Source organism: Petromyzon marinus, chromosome 17 (assembly GCF_048934315.1).
Source record: "Petromyzon marinus isolate PM22_M1 ecotype Great Lakes invasive population chromosome 17, UKy_Petmar_22M1.pri1.0, whole genome shotgun sequence".
Taxonomy (NCBI): domain Eukaryota; kingdom Metazoa; phylum Chordata; class Hyperoartia; order Petromyzontiformes; family Petromyzontidae; genus Petromyzon; species Petromyzon marinus.
In genome coordinates, this window is record NC_133683.1 from 18220184 (window position 1) to 18245274 (window position 25091).

Sequence of the window (25091 nt, forward strand, 5' to 3'; positions counted from 1 at the left end):
GGCGGGGGATGGGGGTAGGGCGGGGGGGTGGGGGGAGAGAGGGGAGGAGGGTGGGAGGGAGGGGAGGAGGGTGGGAGGGAGGGGAGGAGGGTGGGAGGGGCGTGACGTCTCCACGCACGAACCCGGACCGACGCTCTGGGATGCGGGTGACGTCATTGCGCAAATGTGCGCGGTGACGTCACCACTGCCCACGTCCCCGCCTGCACGCTCGCCAGCCAGCCAACCAGGAAGGCAAACAGAGAGATTTTTATTGTTTCTAATACAGTATGGACGAACGTGTTCAGTTTTTGTTTGTGCCACCACTGCTAATACAGCTATTTAAATATAAAATAAGATAAGCAGCATCATCACCACCACAAACAACTTGGGTGGTATTTTCCGATTCACAATCTGGGTGGGATGATGTTCGATCCCACGTGACGTCACTGCTGGTGCCGCGTGCTCAGGTTGACGTCACGTTCGGGCAATCTTGAAACCGCCCCGCGTAACTAATAATTCACTATGTAACACGATTTTTATACTCTTTGGTTCTATTAGATAAAGTCACGTAGGTGAAAATACCTACGTGACTTTACCCAATAGAACCAAAGAGTATGGATCCTAGCAGTCACGAAAGCTTTAAATCTAGAACACGATTTTTGTTCCTAGGTAGTGTTATTTTATAAATGCTTATGCCTCAAATGTATAGAAAATTGGTATTATTCCCCACAAACTTTGCTTTTGTGACCAGGACTTTACGTGAAGGAATAACACAAATGCACGCCACGTTTTCTCTTTGAAAATAGGTAAATTTCAAAATATCACTGTCCTGGTCACAAAAGCAAAGTTTGTGGGGAATAACAGACATTTTCTGTACTTTTGAGGCATAAGCAATTAGGAGATAACACTACCCAGGAACATTTTTTTTTATTAATTTTGTTACACATTGTAATGAATCGTGTATTCACACTCAAGTGAGCCATAGTTCATAGTTCATTTATTTGGTATAGCCCTGTGAGCCATTCGGCTCTTGAATCGGGTGCAACCGCAACAAACAAAAAACATGAACAAGAAAACACCTTAAAGTGACTATGTGACTGTGCAAACAGAAAATACAGGGAAAAAAATATCAAAATATTCCTGAAATAGCACCGTACACCAACGCTGTGTGCAAAAATCCCAGTGGGATGCAAGTCAAACAACAACCACAAGACAACTAAGATTAAGGCCATCAGTCTAACTCCGTACTACAATAGACATAAACATGGCCAAAACTAAAAAAAAGTTTTCGAAATCACCAAAATAAAAGCCATACATCCAATGTAACAGTGATCATAGGGACTGTGACCGAATTTTTAACAATAAACTACATAAATAAATTATAACACCAAAATCTAGACTCTAGAGCTATATCTTAGGCCACTGAATCGCAGTGGCAGCTAGGGGTGTACAACTTCTCTAGAGCAGTTTTGAGAGAAGATCTCATAGGTAGTGATTCAAGTTGCAGTTTATTGGCAATAGCATTCCAGACCCTGGGGGCATCAATAGCAAAGGCCCTTCCGGTTTTTGTACGGCAATAGGGAATGTGAAGCTGGTAAATGAGCGAAGACCTGATACTTAAAATAAAGCATACGAACTATAAAGTGCTGTGTTTAAAAAAAAGTTACATAGAAATTACGCTCGCGCCTGCAACAAGAACACAAAAACGTCACGCGCCTGCGACAATCAACAACCACAAAAAAATGACGTCACGCGCCTGCAAACAATAACGCACACACCCAAAAAAAACCGACGTCACACTTCCGCAACAAAGAACACAAACAACAACAAATGACGCATGGCGCCTGTGAAATGACGTCACGGAGCCGGGTCCGCGGCGTATCGCGCGCGCGCGCAGGGCCCCCCCCCCACTCCTCCTCCCCCGCCATGTTGACAGAATCTCGGCCGCGAGCGGAGGAGCGGCTCAGCCAGCAGAATTAACTCTACGAGCCTCGTTGAATAACCAAAAAATAACACAACACAACAGCAACAACAAAATATAACAAACGGCGCGCGAGTGGGGGGCCCGCCTCCGCCTCCGATTGTTTTTTATTCATTTTTTTTGGGTAAAGATTAAAAGCATTTGGGAATTTGCAAGGATAATTAAACGAGCGAGGCCGGCGGCGGCGGCTGGCGGTGGCTGGCGGCAGCGGGACGACGACTCGGCTTGCGTGAGTGTCGCGAATGATTCACCCGCGATTAATCATTTACTTAATGACACGACGATTAAAGACGCCGCCCGCCGATGGCCACTAACCTCACGCGTCTCTTGTGTTTTAAGTGATATATTTTGATCGGTTTAATGTTGTCCGGACACGATCGTGATAAATTCTCCTCACGCCCAGTTTATTGCGATCATTAAATGTAACGTAATAAAAAAATGTTTTATTTTATCTTTACATGCCGCACGGACTACGTTTTGTTGTTGTGTGCCTAAATTAAACTGTGACTTAATATACAGTATTTGTGTTGGTGTTTGAATCGCACTATCACCCTCGTCTAACGGTAACCCACTTAAGGTTGGGGTCACGAGCTCGAAAGAGGTCGTGGTGGTGGTGGGGGGGTGCAGCACTTCATCATACTTGCTGCACTGCCCCCCCCCCCCACAAAAACTAAGATCCCCCGTATAGCCTTAACAGACTGTAGGGGCAAGTGCTGTTAGCGAGCACCTATGAAGGCCGGCACCGCACACGGAGGCGGTGGGTGGCCAGCAACCACGCCCGACCGCCTTTGTCTCCCCAGTGGTGGTGATGTTTACACATCGCACCAGGTACTCATTTGAGGCCGAGTCGACCTAGCGGAGGCCCAGAACCGGTTCAGATAATCGTCAACTGATTGTTGGCCGTGAGCGGGAATCGAACTCGGGTCGCCGAGTTTGTTGCGCAGCGTAGCGCTAACCACTGCACCACCGCTCCCCGAACTACCCTCGCCCCTCTCTGATTACCCCCCCCCCCCTTCTCAGCACATATGCCCCCCACCCCACACATTTAAGCCAACATGTCATACACTTCCCACAGGCCTTCAAATAACTATGCCACATAGTATGTGCCCCCCCCCCCTGCCAACTTTGCTGTCGAGGCCCCCCACTCTGGACACGTGTTCCCTCTTTAACTCAAGAGGTAATTTACTACTGCTGCAGCCCACCACCACCCACATAATTTTTCCACAAGACTTTTGCCCTCTTGTTTTTAAGCGCGTAAACATATCGCTTGTCTTTTAGCCTCTCACTGCACCATCCCGCAATGCTTGTGCTGCCCCCCTTAGAGCCCCCCTTAGAACAAGCCACGTGCTTCCTATCTTCCCATACCATTGCCTAGCCTTTAAGCCAGCAGGTCATACATATATCCTGCAAGCCCCAATCCCTTTCTTTACTTATCCCGTTGGACCCAACATCCCCCATTTATTAATTTATAGGACTCTCGCTCTGACCAATTGGAAACATCCCCTCCCACATCCCCTGACCTCTCCTGATGACATCTCCCTAACTGGAGCGGTGACCTTATCTCACCCAGCTCCTCCCTCCCGGCCATTCCCACACCAGATGGGTGCACACACCCCCCCCCCCCCCCATAAACTTAATTTGCAGAATCTTTATTTTAGACGAGAGGAATCCGATGAGCTATGAAGCTTGTTTTTACAGATGTCCCTGTGTACATCACAACCCCCTACCAATCCCCAACTGGAGCATACTTTTCACCAACATAAATGCCACCCCCAAAATATCTTATCTCCTGAATCACCTCTCCCACGTACAGTATTTATCTGACCCATGCAATGTCCCTTCCCTCTCCTGCGCTCACACACTGGACATTGTTTCTTAACTCCCGGACCTAACACGTGCCTCTTGCCCCCCCCCCCCATCTACAGTATTTTCACTTTGGGGACAATTTACACCCCCACACCACTGCTGTACACTGTGTCCTATCCCTGATCACTGGCGTACTTGAATTGGCACTATAGACCTGTTCTTTTAGAATATGTGCAATAGCAGCGTATAATAACGCCCTTGAATTTAAGTGCGGCTGACAGTGGATATTTGCCACTCGGAGCAGAGACATTGCAGTTTTGACTCAGCAGCAACACAGTTTTCCGGTTCCACTTGCGAGTGAGTCAACAAAGCATTTATTTGTCGAGTTCATGTCGTGTCTCTTTACAAAGATCATTGATTGTGTTTTACTGAACCACTCGTCCGGTTTGTCGGCTGCTTCTGCCTCCTTTGTTTTAATATGTCCAGGCTGAGAACATGATGCTTTCTTGCTATCAAATACAATGTAAAATATCCTGCAGTAACTTATGTGCAGTCGTGTGTACGGTGAATTTGTTCTGCTTACCTTGATATAATGAGAGATCAAGAAATGCGCATTTCACGCGTTGCCTGCAGTATTCCATGTTCAGAGCTATGTAAAGTGCATGGTCAGGATCATATCTTGCACAAATCCACGTAAAAAAGTATATGAATATACTAAATACATAAGCGCTACCCTGAAAGAAAATAGTACTATGTAACGTCTGTAAATATGTTTTAAGAGGCCGTGGTTGCAGTAAAAATGTTGTTTACGTTTGTGTACACAATTGTCACGTTTTCATTAGTAACATCCCAACATATTTATGTGCCTTGATGTTAATTAGATGCTTTGCAGTTGCTCATTTGTGTCCAATAATTGCTAGGCTGTTGTCTGTGCCGGTTTACGAACGTGTCATCATGCTCGTGCGCTGTACAACTGCATGACCGTCTGCCCTTCACAGGCCTCAAGACTCTGATGTGGCTCACTGGCCACGACTTACTAAGATCACGCTTCATTGACTTTTCCAGTGTCTTTCAAGCATGCCAATTATGATTCTGAGAGGTGCACAAAAAATAGGTCATTGATCTGAATCTGTATTGAAGGTCACCACACGAGTGGTTCTTACTGTCACAAGAAATAGTGCTCGGACACCCACAGACTTGCATTGCTCTATGGGCATCACAGCTTTATACGTGCCTTTTACTTGATAAGTTCGTTGTTTTTTTATGGTAAACAGATCTAACGCATTTTCACACGAGTCTAAGATGAATCCTAAAATTTCATACATTAGACCACTACATTGTGTTGTGACAGAGTAATTTTCTAAGAAGCTTTGTTTTTTTTTTATATTTTACATTCATCCCCATGTAATCCTCATTGTGCTATAGGCATGACATGAGACAATAATTTCATTCGAATCTCTCAGAGCAGTGCGATCCTTCGTGTTCGAGAACAGCTCCTAGAAGCAGATGCCACATAATTATCGCTTGAGATGCCCAGGAAGCTGTGCTGTTTTGTTCATACTGTATTCAACACAAGCGCGATGGAAAGCACATGCTATCTATTTTGTGACATGCGACATTCCCCTCTCCCGTGCTTGTTCACCAGGTGCGGCTAGCGGGTGGCCATGTCTTCCATGGCGTGCCCCAAGTCGGATGCCTCAGAGCGGCTGTCGCAGGAGGAGATCCTGTCGAACACGCGCGTCGTGATGCAGGGGCTGGAGGCGCTGCGCAATGAGCACCACTCAATCCTGGAGTCGCTCATCACCACGCTCAGCTGCCTCAACCGCGCCGACGAGGGCAGCCTGGTCAGCGAGAAGACCGGCATCATTCAGCACTCGCTCGACTCCATAGAGCTGGGCCTCAGCGAAGCTCAGGTGAGTCTCAGAACGGGACCGGGGAGGTGGTTACATTTGCCTTGCTGAAGCCGGCACGGATAAGATGCAGAACTACCGGCATGGTGTGCGTTTTTTTAGTAGCTGAGATCGATGCGGTTACAGTTTTCCAGTGTGAGGGCAAGTGGATTGTGTTTTTGCAAACGAACCACACTGGCATGTTTTCTTTCCAGACAGAAATGACATTTCTCTTTTACAATAGAGATCAAGAAATAAATAATGGGCTTTTTTTATGTTTCAGCGTAGTTCCAGGTTTGCATGGCATTAATTATATTGTGGCTATGATGTCAGTGCACACAGTTGCCTGCTCTTGAATGATGTCATAGGATATTTAATGTTCCTGTTGGAGTAGACCGTTCACTTTGGTAATGCCCTTAAGCATCGTTGGATAGGAGTGGAAATTACCGTTGACGAGAAAAAAAACGACTTGGCATCGGTTTGGGGGCATGAATCATGACCAGACGAACCATTTCCATCGCCTTCTGTACAATTGCTCTTGGCATTGTCACATGTCAAGGTGGTTATGTTTTCACCGATGTCTGACAGCCTTGCTGTCATTGTCAAAAGATATCCAACCTTTTAATCAGTGGGATAAGGAACCATCATCATGCAATATCTGTGTAGATGTAAAAAATAAGGTAATAAAAAACTCCTGTTTGAATATTGGTGTCATTTTTCTGCAAATATGCCTTGGCACCATTTTTGTCATTCTTGTGCTCCTAGTTGTTTGGGTATAATTCTGTTGTTTGTATAAATGCATCGTGCATTTTTGATGTGCATGTATCTGGTTTTGCTTTTGCGTTTAAATAGCCATGCCAAAGAGCCTTGCTTAAGCTTTTGTTTGCATGGATACAGAGGGAGTGTGTTGCTAGGTGTGAGATCACCATAGGGATAACTGACTAGGCTACAGTACAGTAAAGCCCTATCTCGAAAGAAATTGCTCGCAACGACATTTTCTTTTCACTGCCGTTCTTGTTTAGATACTGCACATGCATTTATCGTTTGAATGAATAAACCCTCCATTAAGTTGATATCGCTATGATTTTTTTAATCAAAATACATATTTATGGATATTATACATAAGCATTGGTTTTCTAATCTAATGTTATAATAAAAAACACAATTGTATCATTGTACAATTGTAGGGAGCCTACCGTATGATTTTTCCAAGTACTTAGGTGTGACCACACCGAGGTAGCACTAAACGTTTTCATGAGAAGAATGGATGCTGATGGATGGCAAGAAAACATTAAGGCCAAATCTGGTTTTCCTTTTCATGCAGACAATTACAATTTATCTCGGTAAGTTTAAACATCAAAGACATTGCCACATGCTTGAGATTAAGACTATTTGAACAAGAATTATGATGCGTATCCCTGGCAGCGTGATAAAAAATATATTTAATTATTTAAATAATATTTTCCCGATTTTCAGATTAATACAAAATTCGGGCCTAGATAAATAATTTCGGATGCTCCCGAAATGGTTTTGTTTTGGCTGATTCAGGAAGTAAATTTTGTATCTATTAATTCACAGGAAGTAATATGTTCCATTCATTTAACAGGAATTGATGTGAGGTACACCCTTTTCTTGCCAAAAGTGATGGCACTTGGCATTGGATTACATTACTTTTGTTCCTAAAAGTAATGTAAATTATCCGAGAATCCTGAAAAACATCTGACAATTTCCTTAAGCCAGAAAATATGAAAATGTTGAAATATTAAACCCATCCCTCATTAATATTTTTCACTTACATTTGCATCTTTACAGTGGAGTAAGTTTGAAAGTGCAATGAAAATGGTTATAAAACAATGTTCCCTAATCCCTAAGGGGGAAAAATGGATGGAATGCCTGTCCTACTTTAGATGGACATCCAACCGCAAACACTTTGACAGGCTTGCTGTCAAATCCGATAATGTTTTCACTTGTGAACAATTTTATTCTTCTGCTTCACTGCCGTATGAAGGTACTGGATTTGCAAATTTTGCTTCATAAGTGGCCCCCTCTCAGAACACAATGCGTGCCCTGTTGTCGCCATTAACATCTTCTTGAACTGGTCACAACTCCCAGCCGCATGACTTGCAGAATGTAGCACTTACGTCAGCAGGGACTCATGACGCACAAAAGATGATTGCCCTTGTTTAAAATGTTTAGGTCTGAAAAAGCCCACGGAGTATGTTGGCAATTCCGGATTGCGTCCGCCCATACCATGTCCCCCTCTGTACCCGCCGGCTGGCTCTCGCCCCCTTGTGCGGCGTGGTGCAGGTGATAGTGGCGCTGGCGTCGCACCTGGGATCAGTGGAGGCGGAGAAGCAGAAGCTGCGCGCTCAGGTGCGGCGGCTGTGCCAAGAGAACGCGTGGCTGCGCGAGGAGCTGGCGACGGCGCAGCAGCGGCTGCAGCGCAGCGAGCAGAGCGTGGCGCAGCTTGAGGAGGAGAACCGGCACCTGCAGTTCATGGGGCAGCTGCGCAAGTACGACGACGAGGCCTCGCCCCCCGTGAGTTTCCCTCCGCTGCAGTGTTTTATTTCGTCAGATTTCTTTTTGCATTTAAGTCATCGTTATGGTCCATTTCGTTTTCCCAAATTAGCCCAATTGTAATAATAGCATATCAATGGATTAAATCATAGTTCTCGCACTCGTGAGAATCGATTTTCATCGGTACGTTGTTACGTGACTGCCGTTTAACTTGGGCTCGTAGAAAACAACCGTAACAAAAGCACCAAAATCTATGGCACTGTTGTGTGAATTTTTTTTTGTTCTGAAACATAGCGCTGCCGCTAATTGGAATTGGTTTTTACGGCTCGTAAGCACAGTAATGCGAAATCTAATTGACACGGCACAACCATGCCTGGGAGAAAAGTGGAAAGATAGGTTTGGGTTGACGGATAGGGTGAGGGCTACCCCTTTGTTTGAGCGCTATTTTTCAGAGCAGCAGTATTTAGCACTCTAGTACAATTTATGTTGTATAACCTTTTATATAGGCATGTTTAATACATCGATATTGAACAACAACTTTGGTCGTGCCAAAGGCAATCTCAGAGGCAAAGGCTGCATTGTTTGTGTTTAATTTGGCAGTAAGACATGGGAGGTCACAAGTTAGCGCTGCATTGTTGTTGCCTCCGTGCGTATTGTTAATTTCTATTTTTTTGTTGGGCATGAGGGTTAATTTTGATACAAGTTTCTAAATGTGGTGATATCAGAGCTCTGTTTGAAGACATTCTCTGTTACTAGATTCAAAGCTTTCGTGACTGCAGGAATTACTCTTTGGTTCTTTCGGTAAAGTCACGTAGGAAATAAATTAAATAATAATAGAATACGACGTTTCCATTGCAACACAAGCAATCGTCATCAGGTACGAATGAATGAGAAAACAAACCTAGTAAACTTAGAAATGTAATGCAATACAATACAGAGAGTCGGCTAACATAACAGTCAACACCCTACCTGGTTGATTCCGTTCTTCCAGGTAGGGTGTTGACTGTTATGTGAGCTGACTCTGTGTTGTATTGCATTATATTTCCAAGTTTACGAGGTTTGTTTTCTCATTCATTCGTACCTGATGACGACTGCTTGTGTTGCAATCGAAACATCATATTCTATGTTGTTCTTGACATACACCCATGTTGTTGAGCAAGCTTTCAATATTAAATCCTTTATTGGCAATAACCACTACCTTGCCCATGAATTTTGTGAGAAACTGAGGATCGGAGCTGACAACAGCACTTTTGAAATTACTCTTGTGTCTTGGTGACCATATCGCTTCCTGTTTTAATTATCAGTCATTTGTTTTGATAGCTGTTAGGATGTTATTGCGTCACATTTGACAGCTTTGCAAACGGTGGGAGAGGAGGTTGTTTGTTGTTCAGCATGCCAACCCACACGTGTAGTTGTGTAATGGCGCTCCAGAAATAACCAGCATAGAATCTACCCAGAATCACAGGGCAGCATTGTATGTGTGGTTAACCAAGTGTGCCTGTCTGAGTACAAGTACTCTGTACTTTTTAAATAGTGGCTGTTCTATTCACATTGATTATATAGTTTTAAATATAAAAATGCTATACTTTATGAAGGTTTTATTTTGTAATATAGAGTTGTTTTGATGAGAATATTGCTTGCGTTAGTTATACATTTTAATTGCCCGTGTTGCGAGTTACGATGTTTCGGATCAATTTAAACGCAGAACATGCACGATTAAATACACCTGAAGTCTAATTTTGTATTTGTTTTAGTTCTCCTATCTGAACTGTTTGATGTGACTGCTCCTCTTTGAAAATGGATTACCAGCGAGTGAATTGTGTAATTGGAGTGTGGGGGTATACAGTATAGGGCCACGGGGGTTCACAGCTGATTGATCTTTACAGGAGGAGAAGGATGGAGAGTCCTCAAAGGAGCCCCTTGATGACCTGTTCCCAAACGACGAGGATGAGCAAAGCTCCAGCAGTGAGTGTCCGCGCGTCCTTGCACACACAGGATGCTCTCAACCACAGCCGGTCGAAGTCTCTCATCTTGCCTTTTTAAGCTCTCATTTATTTTTGAAATATCAGACAGATCTTTTGGTTGTTTGAAGTTGGTTTGTTGTGTTAACATTTTTATTTATTATTGAAAATGTGTCTTTCTAAAATTGGCTTCCATGTTAATGTGATCTGCTGTCAAGGCTTCTCTTTGCTATATTCCTTGTAGTTTATATAATGACTACACGGTACAATGTATGATGTGGAAGTCACAGCAAGTGGAAGCCTTCTGCCTTCTCGGAATTGTAAAGAACTCGTATCACCCTACAGTATTTCTTGCAGTGCAAGTAGCCTGAAGGTTAAGTGCTTTGTGCTGCAACTTTTTTGCTATTATTTGGGCATTGCTGACCACGGAAAAATGTGCAAACAACAAGCTCTTACTGTGGCTTATACGCCACGTTTCTTTTAAATTGGAGGTGTTTATCCCAGTGTTCTAACATTCCAGCTTCACATGCTTAAATTTTTGTTAAGATCTCTCTTGGCAGTTTTAACTGTTCACAGACGTAACCGTTTACAGCCGGTAACAGCTATGCTAGGCAGCGGCCTTGGAATGTGCCAAGTGTGACACGTGAATCTAAAGTGGCACATTGTGTTTATCATGCTCCTTTGTTTCCCTTCTGTTGTTGAGCGTGAGACTCGCGAGGGCTCTGCTCCTCTTCCTTACGGGGTGTACAATAAATCACCCAATGCCGCCGAGGGATTGCAATCTCTCCCATTCCAGACAACGTCTCCATTATTTGTGCTGCTCACAATTGTAGGCAGCATAAAATCGCTATTGTATGTGTGCACCTGATGTGTGAGAATTTGTGCTATTGCCACTTGTAGTTTGAACTGTGTGGCCAGGTGTGTGTGTGTCTCTATGCTTCATTGTTATCAGTGGTATTGGGTTTTTTTTCTTAATCTATATTGTATACTTGTTTAGTTTCATATTTGTATGGTAGTTCTTCGTGTTGTATTGCAGTATTTTGTGTGTTTTTTATATCATGTTACATTTGGCTGTTTTGTACAGAGACAGGTAATGTTTTGCCAGACTAGGATCCCAGGGAAAAACGTTTTCAGGGATGCCTTGAGCTCTACTACTGAGGAATAGGTAGGCCCTCCTGGTAGGGATATCAATCAATGTTATATCATTCAAATTAAGTGAAGACCCAGCAGCTTATGGCCAGCACATGTATTGCTTCACCAATGGTCCTACAGAATGTCCAGGTGAAAATAGGATAGGTTTCTATCTAACATCTTACTTGGTTAGCTGCAATGTGTGCATTAAATAATGTCCGAATCAAAGCTGAATAGCTTGGCAATGAATAAGTAATAAGGTTGAACAATTGCATGCAACCGGAATGTTAAGTCGATGCAAGACCTTTTTCGTATTTCCTTTATATCACCTTTTTGGATATTTTATTTGCTCCATAGCCATTTCAGAAGGCGTTAATTTAAATGCATGTTTCCATTTTCCCCACAGTACTTTGAATAATTATTTGATGCACTGTTTCCTAAAATGTAAAACGGCTTGCCAAACAGATAAAATGGTTCATTCCAATTACAATTTACTCACCCGCCAGCAACTAGCCAATAAAAATAGCACATTGATTCAACTAGATTTTAGATATATTTCCCGCATTTGTCCTTTCGCAGAAGTGATCCTCACATCATGAAGATGTAGAGCCTTTTATTTGGCACATTCCATTAAAGCATGCCACTTGAATTCAGCTTCCAATCAGGATTTATCTTATCCAATACAAGAATCTGAGCTACACCATTCAGGTACGAGAGGGGGAATATTTTCTACCTAGCAACAGTGCTTCTAATTTTAGCGCACTTAGCTACTTTTGTCAATACAAGGGCCTCTTGCCGTGACAGAAGTGACTAACGTGTGTTTTATTGTTGTTTTTATCCTGCAATATTCCACTGCTGGGCAAAGGTCTACATGTTTTCCATCCCATCCTTTCCTTAGTTGTTCTGGAGTATCTAGCAGTGGCCTACAAACTCTTTTATGGTTTCATCTCGCCATCAATGCATCCGTCTTCCCCCCATGCCTTCTATTGGTGTCCGTGGTAAATTTTGTCCAGCTGTGTTATGTGACCTGCGACATGTAAATTCCATCTCTCTGTAAGGCAAAGATTCCACCACCCCAAAATGAAAGGGTGAGAGAAAGAGGCAAAAAAGCAATCCATCCGGCACTGGCCCACCAGTGACACGTGCGTCCCCGGTGCTGTGCTCCCACCACAGTGACCCAGTCTCGAGGCATGTCGGGCGCGGCGGCGGCGCAGCAGGGCGGCTACGAGATCCCCGCGCGGCTGCGCACGCTGCACAACCTGGTGATCCAGTACGCGTCACAGGGCCGCTACGAGGTGGCCGTGCCGCTCTGCAAGCAGGCGCTCGAGGACCTGGAGAAGACGAGCGGCCACGACCACCCGGACGTGGCCACCATGCTCAACATCCTGGCGCTCGTCTACAGGTGGCTGTGCTGTGTCCTCGGCACTTTTTTCCGCGCGGCGTGGCTTAGATACTCGATCATGTGCAGTGCTTGCCATATTCATACTTTAAAATAGATTTTTCCGGGTTTTTCCAGTAACATTGAGCACAAAGTCAGTATGGACAGATAAGCACTCGGCAACACATTTAAAATGTGTTTTGACAACGCTAAATATGCACGGGTTAGACTTAAAGTTAACTAACGTGTGGATTCAGGGTGAATAGCGTGGCCAGTGATCATGAAAGATTTGTGATAGCTGTGGGATATAATGTATCCGAGTAGATTTCAAGTGAAGATTTGGAGCAAAGAAATCTACAACCCTGCAGGTGCATTGTTACATTTCAGGATTGTGAGCGATGGCGGTGGCTTGAGGTATTCTTCTAGCAATGGATTGCCCATGGCTAATGATTGTGATGACGATGAATTGATCTTTTTTCTGTCAATTGTGTGTCTATTTGTATAGGGATCAGAACAAGTACAAGGAGGCAGGGAACCTCCTCAACGATGCCCTAGCCATCCGAGAGAAAACCCTGGGCAGAGATCATCCTGCTGTGAGTTGCTTAATGCTACAACAGTCACTCGATTACTCGAGGGGCATGCACAACACGGAGCAAGATCACAGCTAGAGAATCTTATCTACCCTCTTTAAAAAAGTCAAGACAATTCTTGATAAGAAAGGTGTTTAATTGAGGGGCATGGTAATTCCATTGGTATTTTTTATTTAACAATATTTTACATGATGTCTGACCAGCTGGCGGCAGTGGTCAGAGCCCCGTGTCTCACCGATCAAAGGGCAGAGTTCAAAATCCGGTACGGTCCTTTTGTGCCTCCTGAGTCTCGGTAAAATGAGCACCACTTCGATACGCATCAAGAGTGGTTATCCTTTGGATAGTGACCCCCGTCATAGAAATTTGGAATTACCACCATTGTATCAGGGCTGTAAAATGGAGATTAGAATCAGAATATGTATTTATACTGGTGGAATACGATGAGCTATAAAGCTCTTGTTCACAGATGTCCAGTAGGGATGAACGCAATGCCATGCTTGAGTGAAACTTTTTTTTTATGAAAATGCATACATTCTCTTGTATTTGTTTTGCTTCAGGTGGCAGCCACTCTGAACAACTTGGCAGTGCTATATGGCAAGCGTGGCAAGTACAAGGAGGCGGAGCCCTTATGCAAGCGTGCGTTGGAGATTCGCGAGAAGGTAAAGGCACTGGTGCCCGGCCCACCTACTTGTCTGCCCCGTGGAATCGCTGCCATGCCTTGCAGGAGTTAGCAGATGCTCTTGATAAGAGAGCATTGTAAAGGATGCCATTCACACGGTTGTGAAAATATGTAGTGTTAAAAAGATTAATGCAAAGCAGTAAGCTGAGCATTCAAGGGCAAATACTGTGTTTGTGAATTGTTATTGATTTAAAATATATATGCGGAGTACATTGGTAAATATACAAAGCTCTACTTTTAAATGTCTGTTATCTCCCTGAAGGTAAATATATCTGATTGAGACAAATAGTCCTATAGTAACATAACATTCATGAAAAAACATTTCCTGAATGGCAGTCAGCCAAAATGTTGACGTCTTCATTGTCTCAGTTACAGCACAAAAAAAATACTTGTTATTTATATCAACCTATTTACGTATAATTTTGCTGGAGCACCAACTTCATGTCATCTGATATGCGAGTTGATATCCTAGATACATTTATTAAAAGCCCCAAATGGATTCCTAATGGTCAGCATAATGATGTATAATCACTACAGCATTAGTTAAACCGGTTAATGACTCCATTCTAGACACTTAAAAGCCGATTCATTTTTGAGCTGTCAACCACACACTGGTACCCGCATACAGTAGAACCTCGGAGATAGAACGTACCGGAACTCGAACAAATCGGTGTTCGAACGATATTTCCGAACATTTTTTGCCCCGGAAACCGAACGAAATTCGGAGGTCGAACGGCAATCGCAACTTGAAAGAACCTGTACGGCTGAGACGCGTATGGCCCAGCGTGCATGACGCTTGCCCAGACAAAGGGGACTCCCGTTCCAAACAATAACGCCACCACCTCCTTCTCCTCACCACCTTCCACTCAAGCCATCAACTCTCCTTACTACAGGTAAAGTGAAGTTCAATGTTTATTTATTTCATTTATTCCATATATTTATTCATTTGTTCCATTTATTGTGCTTCTTGTTTTTTGTATGATTTTATGCATGTAATTACTGTAAACTTCGTGTAAAAATGCTTTATAATGAGAGATTTCTTGTGTCTGGAACCAATTAATGTCATTTACATGAATTCTTATGGGGAAAATTAATTCGGTGTTCGAACAAATCGGTGTCCGAATGGCCTTCTGGAACGAATTAAGTTCGATCTCCGGGGTACCGCTGTATATTATTTCATAAATAAATGGTTTACATTTGAAATTGTGCCCGACATTGGCTCTGTTTGTGATGGACTTGCCACCGTGACAGGTGCTGGGAAAGGACCACCCAGACGTTGCCAAGCAGCTAAACAACCTGGCACTGCTGTGCCAGAACCAGGGCAAGTACGAGGAGGTGGAGACCTACTACCGGCGGGCTCTCGACATCTACCTGCTGCAGCTTGGCACCGATGATCCCAACGTCGCCAAGACCAAGAACAATCTGGTCTCAAGCTGCCCACACGCTCATTAGCACTCTACCCATGTGTGTTTTGATTGTACCGCATGTGGTTGTGGGTTGTGCCGCGTGTTGTTGTTTGTTGTGCCGCGTGTTCTTGTTTGTGTCGTGTGTTGTTGGTTGTGCCGCATCTTGGTGATTGTGACGTATGTTGTTAGTTGTGTCACGTGTCCTTGCTCCGCGTACTGGGAACTTATGCAGGAGATGAATTGAGCTGCTCACTTTTACCCTTGATTTTAGTGTTGCCCTCTAATGCTATATAATTATATTTAATGCTACATGATTATATAGCATTTTGTTAGGTTGCTGTATTATCGAGCGACAGAGGGAGAGGAAGTGAACATCTCATTTAATTTCTTGTAGAAGCTTCCAGACCTTGGAACAAAACTTTGGGCATTGTGATGAACAACACACAGTATCTACCTTAAAAATTCCCCTCCATACAGTGAGGGAAAAACGTATTTGATCCCCTGCTGATTTTGTACATTTGCCCACTGACAAAGAAATGATCAGTATAATTTTAATGCGAGGTTTATTTGAACAGTGAGACACAGAATAACAACAAAAAAATCCAGAAAAACGCATGTCAAAAATGTTATAAATTGATTTGCATTTTAATGAGGGAAATAAGTATTTGACCCCCTCTCAATCAGAAAGATTTCTGGCTCCCAGGTGTCTTTTATACAGGTAACGAGCAGAGATTAGGAGCACACTCATAAAGGGAGTGCTTTTAATCTCAGCTTGTTACCTGTATAAAATACACCTGTCCACAGAAGCAATCAATCAATCAGATTCCAAACTCTCCACCATGGCCAAGACCAAAGAGCTCTCCAAGGATGTCATGGACAAGATTGTAGACCTACACAAGGCTGGAATGGGCTACAAGTCCATTGCCAAGCAGCTTGGTGCGAAGGTGACAACAGTTGGTGCGATTATTCGCAAATGGAAGAAACACAAAAGAACTCTCAATCTCCCTCGGCCTGGGGCTCCATGCAAGATCTCACCTTGTGGAGTTGCAATGATCATAAGAACGATGAGGAATCAGCCCAGAACTTGTCAATGATCTCAAGGCAGCTGGGACCATAGTCATCAATAAAACAATTGGTAACACACTACGCCGTGAAGGACTGAAATCCTGCAGCACCTGCAAGGTCCCCCTGCTCAAGAAAGCACATACATGCCCGTCTGAAATTTGCCAATGAACATCTGAATGATTCAGAGGACAACTGGGTGAAAGTGTTGTGGTCAGATGAGACCAAAATGGAGCTCTTTGGCATCAACTCAACTCACCGTGTTTGGAGGAGGAGGAATGCTGCCTATGACCCCAAGAACAACATCCCCACCGTCAAACATGGAGGTGGAAACATTATACTTTGGGGGTGTTTTTTGCTAAGGGGACAGGACAACTTCACATCAAAGGGACGATGGATGAGCCATGTACCGTCAAATCTTGGGTGAGAACCTCCTTCCTTCAGCCAGGGAATTGAAAATGGGTCGTGGATGGGTATTCCAGCATGACAATGACCCAAAACACACGGCCAAGGCAACAAAGGAGTGGCTCAAGAAGAAGCACATTAAGGTCCTGGAGTGGCCTAGCCAGTCTTCAGACCTTAATCCCATAGAAAATCTGTGGAGGGAGCTGAAGGTTCGAGTTGCCAAACGTCAGCCTCGAAACCTTAAAGACTTGGAGAAGATCTGCAAAGAGGAGTGGGACAAAATCCCTCCTGAGATGTGTGCAAACCTGGTGACCAACTACAAGAAACGTCTGACCTATGTGATTGCCAACAAGGGTTTTGCCACCAAGTACTAAGTCATGTTTTGCAGAGGGGTCAAATACTTATTTCCCTCATTAAAATGTAAATCAATTTATAACATTTTTGACATCCGTTTTTCTGGATTTTTTTGTTGTTATTCTGTCTCTCACTGTTCACATAAACCTACTATTAAAATTATAGACTGATAATTTCTTTGTCAATGGGCAAACGTACAAAATCAGCAGGGGATCAAATATTTTTTTCCCTCACTGTATGTATGATTAGGATGATTTACCACTTTTTGAACTGAGGTTGGCTAGTCGGTGTAAACTTCTTTTTTGTGTGATGATGTTGCCAGTGTCCTTTAGTGCATTGTCCATTGTGTTACCAGGCGTCGTGCTACCTGAAGCAGGGAAAGTACAAGGATGCCGAGGCCCTGTACAAAGAGATCCTCACGCGGGCACATGAGCGGGAGTTCGGCTCTGTCGATGGTAATTCCCTCTTACCGAGTGCTTCAACGTAGTAATGCCCCACAACGGTTTTTTTATATTTCGGTAACAATGCTGCTTTTAAAATGTTTCCACCGTTGAAACCATCCTGAAAAGATGTATGCAGTTTTATGGCCATTCCTCGAGGTGTTAACTTTATAGATTCTTGGTTCTTTTGGTAAAGTCACGTAGAAGGGAAATAATAAAAAATAAAACAAGAATTAATAAAGCAATGATACATCTTATTTGCTTCACCAGCTGTTTTGCGTTGACTTGTTTTCGTGGAATTATTTGTAATGCTTGTAAAGTCAAGATTGTTTTTTTCCTCTCTTGTAAGTCACATCACTGGTTGGTAAGATACACTACTTTTGCTCACGTGCTTTTGGAAGTTCCACACCGAGACCTATGAGGAGTAAAAAAAAACAACCCACCTACGGATAAAGACCTTTCCACGGTATACTGCACCACACTGATCGGTGCGGCTTGGTGAAGAGGGTAAGGCAGAACCAGCTCTGATACCACTTGCCACTGACGTTAGCCGTGGCCTTCAATCGTACTTGGGTTTCTCGTTCATAGTGAAGTAAGCTATCTCCACCCCCATCTTGTGAGATATGTATTACGCTTTGAGTTACGCGTTATATAAACGGATGATTGATGTTGATTGCTTTTTTTTACGTAATATTAAGCTTGTGTTGCAGGTGAAAACAAACCTATATGGGTCCATGCTGAGGAACGTGAACAGAGCAAGGTGAGCTTAGCGTTCATATAAATAATGCAACGTTTGGTAGTCGTGGCATTGTTAAGGAAGCGCGATCCTACGTCATTCACGAGTGATGTATTTCGTCGGCAGGGCAAACAGAAGGAGGCACTCCCTTGTGGGGAGTACGGTGGCTGGTACAAGTCTGGAAAGATAGACAGGTAAATCTCTAATTGCCTTTATCCGTCATGCATTAAATGTGCGCTCACGGCTGAGCTCTTTAGCACATTGCCAAATGTGATGGACCGGCAGCTGAGCATTATTCAATTTAGACCTAACCTAATTATTTTTCTTTTATAAAAAAAAATACTTTTATCATTGGTAACGGGTTGTTAACACAATTGCTCAAAAACGAGACTCTGGAGGACTCAAAAGTTTTTGGAAATTGCAGGCGAGATTATGGTCCGTGACATCTTAAGTTTTCACAGCTGACCATAATCCAAATGCGGTTTTATGGGTTGGGTCTACACGTCATCTCTTCTCTCGAGCTATCGCCACACGCTGCTACGGGCACCTTCAGGAGTTCAACCGCTGAAGTGTGGGAAACCACACTCGGGATGTGCGACACGTGCGTGTGTGTGCGCATGTGTGTAGTGTAGCAGTTAGCGCATTGCGCGACAAAAGTGATTCGATTCCCGTTCACGGCTAACACCAGTGACGATTATTTGAACCGGCCCTGGGCCTCCCCTAGGCCGACTCGGCCTGAAATGAGTACCTGGTGCGATGTGTAAACATCACCACTGGGGAGACAAAGGCGGCCAGGCGTGGTGCTGGCCACCCACCCCCTCGCATGACCTGCTTGCCTTCATAGGTGCTTGCTAACGGCACTCGCCCCAACAGTCTGTAACAGGCTATACGGCATGTGTCATCACGCTAACAAAACACAACGTAACTGGTATTGGTGAAAATCTCAATGCTGAAATAAATACAATTGGCATTACACACAACAGCAACATCGCCGCCACCCTGTTGCGAAAACTTGGCAGGACCCTCCTCTAAAAGAGTCTGGAGAACCCAGCAAGGCCTTCTTGGGTAAAATGGTGGTCGTAATAATGTCTCGGTTGCAGCTACACAGTGACCAACACTCTGAAGAACCTCAGCGCTCTTTACCGGCGGCAGGGCAAGTTCGAAGCGGCAGAGACACTCGAGGAATGTGCCTCGCGTTCCCGCAAAAAGGTATAGTGGGGCAGCTTTTAAGGTCGCCAAACACTGTTTAAAGTGTACCAGAGGGAGATGACCTGTTAAGGGGGGTATCCCATTTGCAGTGTGGTGCTTTGTGCTGCATTAGTTAAGAGTCTGCACAAGCAATATATAATTTACATGATGGGAGGGGTGGATGTAATAGCATTTCGGTTAGAACATTGTTTTTTGTAATGATCAATTATTGGTTTACTAATTCAAAACTTAAATTGGGTGACAAAACTCATACGAAGTGGTATATGCCACAATGCTATTTAATATTTCTAAAAAGCCAACATGGCAAAGGTATTTTTTTGTAAAAAAAAAAATACAGTACAATGGCGCATGTCCGAATTACTGGGTGACTGAGGAAAAGGCAGATATGTGAATAGCTCACATATGAGTTAACACTTGCAGAATATTACGGTTACACCACACACAAATACTGCACTTGGGTGGGGGAAGTTAATTGACAAGGGCGGCGGCTATGTGACCGTTGGATATGCGATGGTGCTGCATTGTAAATGGTGGTTAATAAACGTGCACAAGCTCGCTCGGTCATCAGCTGGCGTGGTACCTCGCCGTGTAGGGTGTGCACCAGCCCAGGGTGTCGGACGTGCTCTACGACAACGAGGTGTATGAAAAGCGTCGTGGCCAGAACGGCACGGGCTTCAGTGAGTCGGGGAAGGTGGACGGAGATGCAGAGGCCAAGCGGGACCCAGGAAAAGTCCCAGAGTGCAACGGGGTATGTACATGTATGTTGAATGTCTTTTTCGCAACGTCCGTAGCCAACCGTGCTAATCGGAGGTGCGGGGGAAGAACTAAACATAAAAAGAAGTTATTAAGAAATGAGTTTTCAACATAGATTTAAAAGTCCATCGCTCCAGTGGCTTCCTAATACCGGAAGAGCGTTCCCGATGGCCGCAGAAGCGCATCTGAAAAACGCGCAATGCGGTGACCATCTTTCTTCAATGGCTTTCCAATTAGGAAGCTTCTGCCATACTTAGACATAGCCTGGGGCCATTGTGCATAGAGACACGAATTAAATTAAAATGTCATGGAAGGTTTCTATTCGTTCCGATTGTGGCTCTGGTATCTAAACTGATTTTTTTTACTAACAGATATATTAACATGTGTAATGGAATACTAATTTAACTCGTGGAGTTTTTCACCCCCCCAATAACCTTTAACGTTCTTAGTTCCCAGATCCAACATTTCGGCGATGCAAATTCGCAGCCGTTAAGAGCTGGGTCCATTTAATGCGGATATGTTAACCTGATGAAAGTTTCGAGACAATAAATAAACAAACTGCAATACGTTTAAAGTACGTGAACGTCGTGTACAGGAGGGAGGCGGTGGGCTCAAGAGGAGTGGCTCCTTCAGCCGTCTCCGTGCCTCCATTCGGCGCAGCAGCGAGAAGCTGGTCATGAAGCTCAAGGGCAGCAGCAGCAACAAGGAAGCCGACAGCAAGAACCCTGGGTTGGACATCGCATCCACCAACTCGCCAATGTTATATATTAGTTCACTTTAAAGAATTAACGAGTGTTCTGAAAACGTTAGAAGCTGCAGAATCTCCTCGTATGTATGGGGCATGGGGCGCTGCGGTGGCAAGATGTTAACTACCTTGCCCGGTATATACAGGTCATGGGCTCGATCCCGACACCTGACGCCTGTATATATGGAGTTTGCATGTCTCTCCCCGTGGTTGCGTGGATTTTCCTCCGAGTCCTCCTGCTTTTCCCTCCACATTTAGAAACGTGCTTTTTGAGTATTTGGCTGCTATAAATTTCCACGTGATAAGCCACTTCGTTGAGCTTTCATTTGTGGCCAGGTTGGTTCTGAAAAAGCTATATAGCTCAGTGGGCTTTAGTATGTTGAAATTATTTCACACCATACGCAGCCAACCATGCTTGTTTCGAGTAGGAGGATCAATCTAATACAATTCATATATTCAAAGGGGGGCAATAAACTGACTTAAAGAACTACAAAAACCATTAGCCTATTGGTGTACGTTAATCGTTTGTGGAGATCAGTGGGAAAACATTTAACATTTAGATCCCTGCCAAACAACCATGGAAGGTTTGGAGAAATGCTTCTCGACCATTGATAGCAAATGCTATTGAACAGGTAGTGTAAAAGACTAAATTAATTTAAATCACCATTGTGCCCAGCGTTTGCTTACATGGATTGTAAAGTCTTCCAATGAGCTAGCGTGGTTTATCTTTAAATGGTTGATTTGTTTTTATAAGACATGCACATAACTTCTCCTTTTACTGAGGGCAATGTACATTTGTACAGCCCCCTGTCAATCCCCTGCTGGTTGTACGTTTTTACTTCTTTCTTACCGTACGTAGCCAACCGCACTAATCGGAGGTGTGTGGTTGAAGGCCTCCACCATGTCATGTCAGCAATCATGTGGGATATTGACCCTACTTTACCACGCAGGTCAGTGTGGATTGGCAAAGGGGTGTGGGGGAAACCCAGGACTGATTCAGATCAGTCACCATTATTATCCATAGCCAGGAATAAAACTCAGGTTTTCGGGTTCAGGGCACAGTTGCGCGAACCACCGAGCCATTGCTGTACCCCCGTGTTTTAATACCATGTCCACGTGGGTTTTTTTTTATTGCAGCATGAAACGTGCCAGCTCTCTGAGTACTCTCAACGTTGGTCCCAAAGCCGAGGATGACGCCTACCAAGTAAGGCCAGCCCTGTCTCTCTCTCTCTGACACACTTTGTTTTTGTAGCCATCTGTTCTGGACACCCTTGCCCCCTTAACCTAATCTTCCGTAGTCCTTCGTGACCCTAATCAGTCTTGCACACCACTTACTTTTTGAAGCCTTATTTTGACATTTGTCACTTGCCTAAAAATACTGTAGAGTTTAAAATAGTCTGGTTTGAGATCGGTGTTAAGAAGTGATTCTTGTGTTGTGATCCTTTCCCCCCCCCCATCTCTCACCCTCTTCCTGGTGCTCTGCAGAAGTCCCTGAACAAAACCCAGGGTCTGAGTGCAAGCCACTCGGACCTGGCCCGGCGAGGTTCCATTGAGAGCACCAGCTAGGAATGTCAGAGCAAACATTAATGCACACACCTACCATTCTCTCCTCCCTCCGATAGATCCATTCACACATCTACACAGCCTTCCATGCCTGTGCCAATTTCATTTGTCCTATATGTTTTACCCATATATTGATATAATCACCCATTGCCTCTGTGTTCCGTGATTTTACGGTCGACTGCCTGTAGAACAAACTTGGAAGCACAGTTTTGTTGGTGGAATTTTGAATTAGAAGTAACGGGCAATTTACACGGTTACTTCATCAGCATATTAGTTGGTTGCAATTTAGAGTTAGAATATCAGCATTAAATGAAGGAGTGAAGTGTGTCTACAAGCCCTTGAGCCTGATCATTAAGATTGCTCGTTTTCATTGAATCGTTCATTTAAAAATGTTGTCTTAATTTTTTTTTTACAATCCCTGGGTAGCGAGAAAACCCACACTCTATACTCAGGATTCAGAGAAAAGTACAAATATATTTGAGATATATCCTGATATAAATGTATATATCTCAGAAAAGGACGTTTATGATTGCCTATTCACAAATGGTAACCTTTTGCAAGACGAGACAGAACCATTACTCATGTTGTGCTCACTATAAATGAGCAAACAGTGGTCATGCACAATTGAGTTCGCAGAACAAAAGTGTGTGATGTCTGTCGGGAGTCGGACACAGCTGGAATTTGCAGCGGAGTGTGTAACACCTAGGAGAGCTGTTGAAGTGGAACAGAATCAAAACGATGAAATAGAGGCAGACTTGGACGACGTGTGGAGTGCTTTCTGAAAACTGAACTTGATCATGAAAAGCAACGTACCGGATGTGCCTAAAGTCGAATGTTTTATTCAGTGTGTATTACCTGCTAAGACGTGTATCAGAAACATGGACATTAACAAAGAAAATGGAACCAACTAAAAAGTGTGCACAGCATGTAGAGGTGCTTGCTTGTAATTACATTGAGAAACACACGGAATATGTATCGGTTAAAGATAACATGCTGACTGTTACAAAAAAAAAGTGGGCTTGGAAAGGACACGTCGCTAGAAGGGATGATGGGCAATGGTCAAGAATGTTTATGGAGGGGCAGTCAAGGGATGGAAAAAGTCTTAGAGAACATCCATCGCGTAAATGGAGCAATAACATTGTTTCGTGTGCTGGGTGGATTATTACATCATAGAATTGTGAGAGAAGGCGATAACCTGGTGAGGACCTCGTCCAGCAGTGGATTGATCATGGCTATTGCTGACATTTGGCTTTGCTCCATATAGAAGTGATTTGTAAACGGACCTGAAGGACTTGGTACAAAGAAGAGATTCATCTTTTTGTTTCGAAGGCCTTTACCGGAAACACTTGACTAACAATCCCAGCTTCTCATAAATTATCATATCTTAGTCAATTGCAATGTAATAATTGCATATAGAGGACCTACTAAGATCATATGACAGGCAACTTGCGGTAGAATATAAAAAGTGTATTGCTGTATATTTACTAGTACTGTACTTTGTAAGGCAAGCATTAGAGCATGCTAGAGTATGCTAGAGTATGCATCATCTTTTCCCTCATTTTCTCAAAGAGAAGTGCTATGATTTTCTAGACTGTTTACAGTTTGCCATTGTAAATATAACATACATGTTTAAATTATTGAAATTTGTAGATAGTTTAAAAAAGTCGGGAGGCATATGAATAAAGAAATACAATTTGTTTAGCTTGTTACTAGTACGGCTCTTACATTTCAAGTGGCTTTTTGCCAAAGTGAAAAATCACCGGAGGCAGGATTACATTTGCCAACCGATAGGTTTAGAACCTTTGTCTCAACCCCAAATCCAACCCACCGAAGCTGTGTGATTGGATTGGCTTAAGTGCCTGCCAGTGGCCCAAGCTAACTGTGCTGCCCCCTGGCTGCTGTCTGTGTAGACGAGGGCACGTTGCCCCCGCCCTCCCCTTGTGTTTGTTCCGCGTTTTTTGTCCCGTGTTTCAACGCTGAACCATCCATCCAAGTGCGTTCTAGAATGTATCCGCTTTAAGACATGCAATGCAACATTTAAAAAAAACTGAAATCATTTTATCCTCAGCAGATATGAATGCGATTTCAGATTGTCCTGTTGTTGAGCAATGCTTGCACTAAATATGTAAAAGGAAACCATTAGTTTCATTTATGAAGTACTTAAAAAGTCTGTATTTTGTCACCTATGACCTTAAGATTTTAGCCATTTGTTCCTTGTTTTTTGGATGCTATATAGGCGCATGTTATCCTGTGGTGCCAGCCAAGTTCTCTGTCTTGAACGTACCAGTTCCATTGTGTAAACTGATGTAGGTTTGTAGTTTTGAAAGCATTGGGAGTAATATCGCTAGAACGTGGACCAGACATTTCCTTTGGTTACATTGAAACAGTTGAGTTTAGATGGCGATATACAATTAAACGTTTCAAAAACATGTCCCTGTTTTTGCAAGTTATTTACACAAGTACTGTTATACATTCAAGTGAATAGCTTCAAGTTGGGAGCTTCTTAA

The 25091-nt window shown here is 43.6% G+C and overlaps 1 protein-coding gene across 2 annotated transcripts; it reads left to right on the forward strand.

Moving 5' to 3' along the window:
• The first annotated feature begins 1869 nt into the window (after positions 1 to 1869).
• LOC116943222 (kinesin light chain 1) lies at positions 1870 to 25013 on the forward strand. Of its 2 annotated transcripts, none has more exons than XM_076067695.1 (16): positions 1870 to 2189; positions 5412 to 5679; positions 7963 to 8193; positions 10059 to 10137; positions 12438 to 12666; positions 13148 to 13235; positions 13790 to 13891; positions 15163 to 15336; positions 17494 to 17593; positions 18277 to 18338; positions 18441 to 18508; positions 19415 to 19523; positions 20116 to 20271; positions 20872 to 21005; positions 22159 to 22225; positions 22507 to 25013. In XM_076067695.1, exons 2-16 carry the CDS (start codon positions 5431 to 5433, stop codon positions 22585 to 22587), a joined length of 1929 nt encoding a protein of 642 aa, XP_075923810.1. In that variant the 5' UTR covers positions 1870 to 2189; positions 5412 to 5430; the 3' UTR covers positions 22588 to 25013. The 2 variants fall into 2 exon arrangements, with proteins under 2 accessions (XP_075923810.1, XP_032811796.1); XM_032955905.2 differs by having other exon boundaries at positions 1871 to 2189; positions 18289 to 18338.
• The last annotated feature ends 78 nt before the right edge of the window (positions 25014 to 25091 follow it).